The 9831-nt window shown below is 28.1% G+C and overlaps 1 protein-coding gene across 1 annotated transcript; it reads left to right on the top strand.

Moving 5' to 3' along the window:
• The first annotated feature begins 2058 nt into the window (after positions 1-2058).
• LOC114423003 lies at positions 2059-4767 on the top strand. Its single transcript, XM_028389589.1, has 4 exons — positions 2059-2440; positions 2662-2859; positions 3318-3533; positions 4063-4767. The coding sequence occupies exons 1-4, from the start codon at positions 2096-2098 to the stop codon at positions 4279-4281; spliced, it is 978 nt and encodes a 325-aa protein (XP_028245390.1). The 5' UTR covers positions 2059-2095; the 3' UTR covers positions 4282-4767.
• Positions 4768-9831: the final 5064 nt, after the last annotated feature.

The following is a 9831-nucleotide window of genomic DNA, read 5'->3' as shown; positions in this document are numbered from 1 at the left end:
ATTCTCCTAACTCACGTACTTACTTGAGCGCCAGAGTCCTTTGTTTTGTAGGTCCCTCCTCTTGCCCTCTTAACAAAGGCCTTTCTCTGTCCAACGTACGAAGTCTTAGAGCCCACCTTGTGCACATCCATCCTAACATGCACCTGTTCTAGATTTTGGTAAGTACACCAACTGGTAGTGTAACACTTTTGTTTATCAGCGTTTTAGACCCAATTTTTTAAACTTGGTATTCATTTGTATCAAATCGAAATTATTGAGTTTGTTGATTCGTCTTATGACTGTACAATATATGTTATAAGAAAATAATTAATTATAAAATTTATCATAACAAAAATAATCTTTAACTAAAATATCATTATTAAAAGATTTTTTTTATAATTTAAATGTAAAATATTTAAGTGAGATACCAATAATGAGCATATGAACAATAAAAGTAATTAATTTCTTAGTATTTAAAGTGGCAATCATTTTGAGAGAAAAAAATAATACAAATAAAGCAACAATCAATGAGAGACATAAAAAGTAATAAAATATAAGTTTAATGACTATATATATATTGTCAACGTAAATTTTTTTACATTGTTGATCAACTAATAAAAAATCAACATTGATATAATTTTTAAGATAGTTATTTTAAAAGTCAATAAATTTATGATGGTTTATAATTAAATGACAACATTAGTTATTTTACATTATCAGTTCATAATCTATTTTCTTACAACATAACATTAATTATTAATAAGAAATTAATTTATTATGTTTTTCTTGTTTAAAATATGTAATTTCATATTCTTCACTTTAGTTAAAAAAGATTATTTTAATAAAAAAAAGTATGAAATTTAATTAATATTTTAATATTGGTTTATGTTTTTTTATCTTTTACATGTTTTTATTTATATCTATGCTTTTAATATTTACTTTAAGCCTAAATTTAAGAACAATTTTGGCAATAACTAACTCAAGATTTTTGTTTAAAAATATTAAATACTTCTAGTAATATAAAAACACACATATTAAGTGACTTTATATGTTTATATTTATTTTAAAAAATGTGATACATATACACATAACAATTTATACTATTTTTTCTTCATCATTTTATTACATTTCAAACTTCTCACTCTCTTATTTCTCTCTCTTTTGATTGTTCAATTTGTTACATAACTTTTTAATAACTATTAACCTAATTGATTTATATTTTAAAAAATTATAACAATAAAATCTTATATATATATATATATATATATATATATATATTATAAAGTTGTGACAAAAAAATTATAAAAATATATTAATGATAGATACAAGTATAATTTAATACCCTTCTCATTCTCATTCCCACTTACACGGTGAAAGAATACCCATATCCATATTCGGTCAAACTGAATATTGCTCGTTAAAGTCAAAATAAGATTGAACGGGTACCCACATATAAAGATTTATTTGTTCTTCCTGTCCACCACAAACCTAATTTTAAAATATTAGTCTAATATATGAAGAATTACAATACAATTAAAAGTAATATAGAATTCATTAAATTATTAGTAAAATTCATTGAATAAATAACATGACTTATTTAGTAGAATTTATATGAATTATAATTCACTCCTATTCTATGAACGAATCTGGATTTTTTTTAATTGTTTATCTCTTTGAATTTATTCTTGTTATATTTGTTTTTAAATTAAATTTCAATATTTTTTTGAAAATATTGTTAATAATAAAAAATAACCATATATCACAATGTAACAAATTTATCATAAAGTACCAATATACTTTATATATTAAAAGTTATTTACTTATTATGACTTTTTTATAATATAATTTATATATTAATTTTACAAAAAATATATATCCTATACATTATACAGACTAAAAACTTGAATCGTAATTTCTTTTACATAAAAACAGAAGGTTTTAAACAATTAGGTAGAAACTAGAGAGAGGGTGAATAAACCAAAAATGATCAGGCCAAGGAGAATAAGGAAATTAAAAAGGAAAGAAGGAGGTGGATTCCTTACACAGAACGCATCTGTTGTTGGTTTGGGATTTTTGGTTCGGAGCTAGGTTTGATCATGTGAGACGACTTTGTTGTATGGATAAGAACGACTTCTCTCAATCTCTCTCTAGTTCTCACTTTCTCTCTCGTAATACAATTTCTCTCTCTAGAATAAAACAGCTTCTACCGCCTCCAAGTCCTACAAGAACCCATTCCCTCTCACACCGCCCCCAAAATCTCACTCTTCTGCCTTCTCTTTTCTCTTCTCTTCTTCCTCCAAAACAAGTAAACAAACAACACTCTCACATTCACCACAACACAAACACAAACACAAACAAAGACAACAACCTTGTTTGTCTGCAATCAAAACCTTTCAAGCTGGCGTTCGAGAACCAAGACACCCCTGTCCGAGAAATCAAGCCCAAGAACCGGAGAATCATGGTAACCTAATCTCCCTCCTTAACCTTCCTTTCACTCTTTACACTTTTTTTATTACTAAGAATTGAAAACAATACCAGGCTTATAATATTCACACATGTCATTCAATCAACTGAACTGAGCTAGTATGCTTATCTTTCTTTGTGAAAAATGCAATCAATTATGTGATTCTGATTTCTGGGTCTGATTAATTATTTTGTGTGTATTGAAAAAATACATAAAAGGGTGCTGGAGGCCCTGATGACGAGGACAATAGGTGGCCACCATGGCTGAAACCTCTTCTCAAAGAGAGCTTCTTTGTTCAATGCAAGCTTCACGCTGATTCGCACAAGAGCGAGTGCAACATGTATTGCTTAGATTGTATGAACGGTGCTCTCTGCTCTCTCTGCCTCGCTTACCACAAAGATCACCGTGCTATTCAGGTTCGTGTTGATGTCATCACTTCTTCTTCTTCAACTTTTTTTTTTAAGAAAAATAAAATAAAATTTTTTCTTTCTTTCTCAGTTTCTGACACATTTCTGATGTTCCAGTCATTGTTGTCAAAAACCCACTTTTCCTTTTGTGGGCGTGTAGGATTCGTTCTTTTTCCGGAATTTAGTTAAAAAGTCCCCCCCCCCCCTTCTCTCTGTTGCGATAGATAGATACTTGAACTCGTATTAGTTCTGATTTCAGTTTTCCATGTACCCAACTAACCCCTTTTTGTTGATTAATTAATTAATCAAATAATTCCCTTTTGTTTTTTCCCCCCTTAAATTCCACGGTCCTGCATTTAACAAGTGTTGTGGTGGGATGGGTAAAAGAAAAAAAGATGGTACTTTCAATGCAACTAATGACAATTTTCCCTTCTAATTTGTGCTGTTTTTTTTTGTGTGTGTGACAGATAAGAAGGTCTTCATACCATGATGTGATTAGGGTTAATGAGATTCAGAAGGTGTTGGACATCACAGGGGTCCAAACCTACATTATCAACAGCGCAAGGGTTGTTTTCTTGAATGAGAGGCCTCAGCCAAGGCCTGGTAAAGGTGTCACCAACACTTGTGAAGTCTGCGAGCGCAGCCTTCTTGATTCCTTCCGATTCTGTTCTCTTGGTTGCAAGGTAAACAATGTCATCCTTTGCTTAACCTTCTAAGCATTTTGGAGAATTAAAACCCCTAAAAAAAGGTTTTCTTTTTCAATTTTACCATCTCCTCTACTAGTTTTATTCAAAATCATGACATTGATATATTAATATATAAATTATATATTTTAATTGAACACTAAGGAATCATTTTCTTAATTGATATATATTAATAGGGAATCATCATGTTACATTTTTTCCAATTTCTTAATTGATCACTAAGGTAACATTTTCTTTATTTTAAATAATTTACTTTGTTTTCTAGCTAGCACTTAAATGGGTTGACCTTTTCATTTATACCATGAATGTTAATATGGGTTTTTCAATTAATTGCTTTACCCAATTTACCCAATATTTGAATTTTTGCGATTTCAACATTGTCCCTCATTCACTGTTCAAACATTGAATTCAATTAATGGACTTGTCAGTCTTTGATTCCTGATTTGAATTGTAATTTTTTTTTAATTAAATACTAATCAATCTATGCAACAATGAATTGTTATTGTAGATTGTTGGGACTTCAAGGAACTTCCAGAAGAAGAAAAAGTCAGCGGCAATGGGATCAGACACAGAGGATTCTTCGTACAGCAGCAACAGCAGCCATGGGAAGAAGAACAGCTTCACACCGTCCACACCGCCTCCAACTTCTGTTAATTACAGAACGGCCAAGAGAAGAAAGGGAATTCCACACCGTGCCCCAATGGGTGGGCTAGTCATAGAATACTAGAAATTAAGTTAGTAGTAACTTTAGGTTATTTGCTATAATGCCCCCTGATAAATTTTACCTCAAAACGCAACTTTCTCCGTGCAGTTTCACCCGTCACAACACACTCGAGCTTTTTGCTGTAAAAGGCCGGTGCTGGAATTGTGTTCCCTTCTCTGTTCCTTGTTAATAGCGTTTGTCTATATAGGAAAAATCCAATAGAAGTGAAAAAAAGGTTGAGAAAGTAGAAAAAAAATAAGACATGTGATCTGTGAAATAGTTTGAGAGAAAAAGAATGGTGCAGCAAAATAAGCAAATGTTCCTTTCAACCAAAGTACAGGAAGATGAGGAACATTATAGGTTTGGTTTCTAGAGCAATTATACGTAAGTTTTGGGGTGGGTGTAAATAGTGGCTTGGGGAAGAAGACAGTGACAATGTACTCTTTCCAAATAGATGGATTGTTTATGGAATGGTGAAAAATAATAATAGTACTAATAGATTTTCTTAAATCTTGTGTCTACATTCAGTGCAATTACAATTTCAATACGTTAAATTAATGAGTTATAGTTTCATTGAATTGTTGAAATTACTAAAAAAAATGTATTATTTTAATCTTTGAATTATTCAATGATGATTATTTTTTGATTTTGCTATATGACGATGAAGCTTCAAAATTATTAAACTAAGATTGAAATAATTAAGTATTTTACCAACTCTAGAAATTAAATAAACCGGATTCTCTTGATTTTGAAAAGTACTAGTAATTTTGTATATTGTTCACGGTTTGGTATGCAATTATTTTCTATCTTCTCTTTCTTTATATTTTTATTCTTTTTTTTTTAAGAAGAAGAAGAATATTTTTATAGTTTTTAAAAGTAATTTTTCTTATTTTAGCTTGTGATTTTGGTGTTGGTGGTGGCTAGAAGCATCGGGGACCCACTCGAGCCGGTTTATGAGAAAGCTGGTCAAGGTTTTGGTCTTAGTCGTGTCCACGTGTCGAATTATGATTGGACGGAAGAAAAGCCGAACATATTGGTTTTGTCCAAACACATATTAGGTCAGCCGCCTTATCAGAAAAAAACAAGTACTGTATTATTTTGTGGGGGGTTTCGCGGTCCTGGGTTGGGTTTTGGCTTGGGACCCACATCTAATTTTTGAATCAAACAGTTGCCATTGATCGGCATTGGACGGCTGTGATCAAATAGGTGTTCCCCAAATTATGGATCATATTGTCCTGTGTCTATAATAGGAAGGTTTGGAATCTTTTACTTGTGGCCACAAGTCATATTTCTTTTTATCGGTAGGAATTAAATATAGTTAGAAGAATTTATAATAATTTATATATTTTAATTAATTGAATTAGACTTATTTAATAATCATAAATAATATTAGTAATAGTAATTCATTAATAAAAGCATAAGTGGACTATCGTAATAATGTAAACTCAATTATGTTCATATTTGAAAAAATAATTTATTTAATAAAAAAATTTGTATTTAATTTTTAATGTGTAAAATTTTCTTAAATTAACAATAATTACATATTATAGTGATTAATTTACATCCTACTTAGTCAAAGAATCCAAGAAAAAAAAAAACACAAATGGGTTTGTGGGAAAATGCAAAGTAGCGTGACACTGATTGGCAACTTTCCTTGCTTGGCAATTTGTTGATGGGTCTAATCAAGGATAGTGGGGATGGAATCAATCTAAAATGTAATCTTTTCCCTGCTTTACTTGGTCTGCAAAACTTCACTGATATTAATATCACGGATTTGTATTTAAGTTTTACTTACCGGAAAAGTTTCATGTCACCCCTTGAGAGAGAAAGAACCAGCTAAGGTCAGAGTCAAGGGTTGAGGAAATTTGAAATGTTTCCCAAAGAAGAATGTCCAAGATTTTGTGGGAATTATTATGACTTATTTAATTAATGAATGTTTCGTATAGGGTAAGATTTCTTATAACCAATTTGTAATTCATAGATCTTTTGATCGAACTTGGTCATCTTAACAGGATTATGCGTCTTAGTTAAATTTAGAGCAATACATTATACTATTTATATGAATAAGTTTTGTTATCGTGAATTAAGTTGCGTAATAACATTACAATCATTGTGTTTATCTTAAAATATTTATTTATCTTTTCGATAATCATCATTCAATAAATTAATTAATTATTTTCCAATGTTGATGTTTTTTCATTGAATATTTGAATAAAAATGCATATCTTCATTAGACAATATTTTCATTAATAATAAATATTATTTAAGTTTATTACTATTTGAAATGAATTATTTTTAGGTAGTTCGAAATGCAATATGACAATAAAAAATAAATTTAAATGTAATTTTGGTTCTTTTATTTTTAAAATTCTTAATCTTGATAACTTTATTTTAAAATAAAGATATTTAGTCTCATATTTTTCAAAATCTATACTTTTAATCCTCCCATTTTAAAATAGAAACTTTTAATCCTTCATATTTGTAAAATTTATAATTTTTGTCTTTCATTTAGTTCAAAAAATATTAATTGATAAGAATGTGACTCAAATTTAGTGATGTGATATAAAATTATTTGTTTAATCTATATCATAATTAATGTTAATTTCTTAATCGTTACACTTTCAGTTTAATAAAAGGAGTAAAATCACAAATTTTACAAAAATGGGAGATTAAATGACTCTATTTTAAAATAAGGGGACTAAAATTACGAATTTAAAAAATAAAAAGACTAAATATCTCTATTTTAAAATAAGGAGACCAAAATTACATTTAAACCTAAAAAATCATTTAATATATGATTTGGTAAATTTTACTGTAATCAACCTATTGTATAAAATAAAATTTCTATAAGCGAATTCTATACCATGTGCACATCCCTTATTAAAAATTACTTTCCTTTAAAAAAATTAAATTACATTGCATTTATAGTTTTTAAAATTGTCATAATTTTATATATTTAAGAAATCAAGGAAGTAAATCAATTAATATATTTTTATTTACGCATCATATTGTCATCTTTATTTTTTGTGTGTGAATATTATATTTTTTTGTTGTTGTTTGGCTCAAAGTAGTTATCGTCGAAAGTGATGATTAATCTTTGTTGAGAATCGCATATACATATAAGATGAATATTTTTCTTTCAACACGATTTATGTCATACCTAATAATTAACAAAAACTCAAATTCTGAATCACTTAATTAAAAAACATATCTGCCATCATTTATGTCAACTATTGTTGGTTATACTATTATGTTATTATACTACCAAAAGAAAATACTTTTGTCATGTTGTATGTCCCAAAATAAGGAAATCAACAACGTTAATAGGGTACGTCTTCGACTGTGCTGGTTCGGGATTATAGGAAGGTCTCTTGTTATTAGGATTCTTTTATGGCAGTGGATCTTATTCACAAACCTCTTGATAGGCTGCATCTTTATAGTAATGAGATTAGTCTGATCAAAGAGGCTTTTGGAGAATGATTGGAATTGCACGGTTGAGCACACTTTGCGAGAGACGAATCAATGATGCTTTGGCTAAGTGGGGAGTAAATTCGGATGGTCATATGGAGGCGTTTCAGGAAATTCCTTCATTTCTTAGTAATAATCTTTTAGCAGATGCAATGGGAACTATGTTCCTACGTGGGAGCTAGTGCGTTTTTTATTTTGTTAGTTTTCCTTTTCTGCTTTTTCTTTTGGTCTTTTTCTCATATGTAACAAAAAGAATAATCAATAATATTAATAAAACCCAGGTTATATTTGAAAAATTTAACTAAAAATTAACTGAAAACTGAAAACGTAATTTGTATGGAAAGCTGAAAAATTATCTCTTAATGAATCATAAGTGTTGGATAAAATTATATGTTAATATAAAATTATATAAAAGATAAAAATAATAAAATTTCATCTTAAATAAAAAAAATTAAAAATAAAATTTAATAATTATTACTAACAAAATGTCTAGTATGACTGTACTAAAAAAAAAAGATACCAAATTATATATTAACATTCATCATTCATAATATTATCAAAATAAAAATTTCAAAAGAACAAATTAACAAATTAATTAGGTCTTAAAAAAAACATAATAGAAGAAATGATATCTTATTTATCATAACCTAATCATCTAAAGTATCAAGTTGTTTCTATAAATCATTTGGAAGGAGGTTGAAGATGTTGGAAACACACTGGTGGAATGTAATTCATAAAATTTGGTTGATTTATTCTTGGTGGAGATGATCCATTAAGAAAGGAAACTCTAATCACATAGCTACATGACGGATTGGAAGTGTGGTCTAAATGCAAGTGTGATTGGTACAAATGTTGAGACATTTACAACTTCAACATGAGGGGTAGTTTGTGGTGAAACTAGAACTGTATCTGGTTCAATGACTGGTGGCACTTTGAGAGCAAACAATTTTCTCCTATAGTGAATGAATGAAATTAATATAAATTAACAGATAACAACATTTTAAATAAACATTAGATAATATATTGTTGTGTGAGTAATTGTTGCTTGTACGTTTGTAATTCAAGAAAGTGTTGCTAACTATTTTGTTATTAAGTTATATATGTTGGAGGACATAAGTGTCATTATGTAACTTCTCAAAATAACCATTAGGTTTGAAACTAGAAAAATAAACATTTGTTTTTAAAAAATTTTATTGACAATTCAGTTCAAAACATTATTGGCTGATATAGAACATCTCCTACACACGTTGCTTTATCATGTCGACCTTCATATTCATATGTCATGTATGTACTCAACGTAAATGAAAATAAAAATAAGTTAACGATTGGACTAAATTGTCGATACATTTATATATCTGTAAACTAAATTGTTTATTTTCATAATATAAGAGCAAAATTATCTTCAAGTAGAAACTACAAACACAAAATTAGTCATTTACCCCAAAAATCCTTTCGGAACCTCTCATGTCGAAACTTGTCCTAATATTTTGTAATGACTAAATTACACATACAAACTTTGATTATAATTTTTAGTATATTAATTTTTGATATTTTTATATTTAAAATTTATTTGTACTTCAGTCAAAGTTTTCTAAAATTATTTATTGAAATGATTCATACAACCTTTCTTCTTAGTGTGAGAAACTATTTAGTTAAAAATAAATGTGACAACATATTTATCATCAATAATGTAAAAATATTAAATAATTATGAATTATTAAATACATTTAAATCAAATAAATTTTGGGTATAAAAAAATCAAATTAATTTTATTTATTGAAAAAGATAATTCAATTCAGATTAATTCAAAATAGGCTAATTGCAACTTTTTACCCCCAAATTTTAATTTTTGACAAATTTTACTACCAATAAATTAATTTACCCTTTATCATTTAACAAAAATTCCGCTCAACTTTTTTATTTTTGACAAATTTTATCCTCAATTTTTATATGCTTATTAATAAATAAATGACGAAAGACAATTTTCAAGGGAATAAAGTGTGCTAAATTAATTTGTTAAAGATAAAATTCTTTAAAATTAAAAAGTTAAGAATAAAATATGTAATTAAACCCTTAAAATAACCAATTGACTGTTGGATATAACTC

The sequence above is a fragment of the Glycine soja genome, chromosome 8, assembly GCF_004193775.1.
Source record: "Glycine soja cultivar W05 chromosome 8, ASM419377v2, whole genome shotgun sequence".
Lineage (NCBI taxonomy): Eukaryota > Viridiplantae > Streptophyta > Magnoliopsida > Fabales > Fabaceae > Glycine > Glycine soja.
The sequence above is the reverse complement of the archived record's forward strand: the minus strand, read 5'-3'. Positions and strand labels throughout refer to the sequence as shown.

Excerpts from the sequence above, each read along its gene's own strand:
- LOC114423003 (XM_028389589.1), top strand. The coding sequence starts at position 2,096 with ATGGATAAGAACGACTTCTCTCAATCTCTCTCTAGTTCTCACTTTCTC. Across the intron at positions 2,441-2,661 it reads CCAAGAACCGGAGAATCATG|GGTGCTGGAGGCCCTGATGA; the intron begins GTAACCTAATCT and ends AATACATAAAAG. Across the intron at positions 3,534-4,062 it reads TCTGTTCTCTTGGTTGCAAG|ATTGTTGGGACTTCAAGGAA; the intron begins GTAAACAATGTC and ends TTGTTATTGTAG.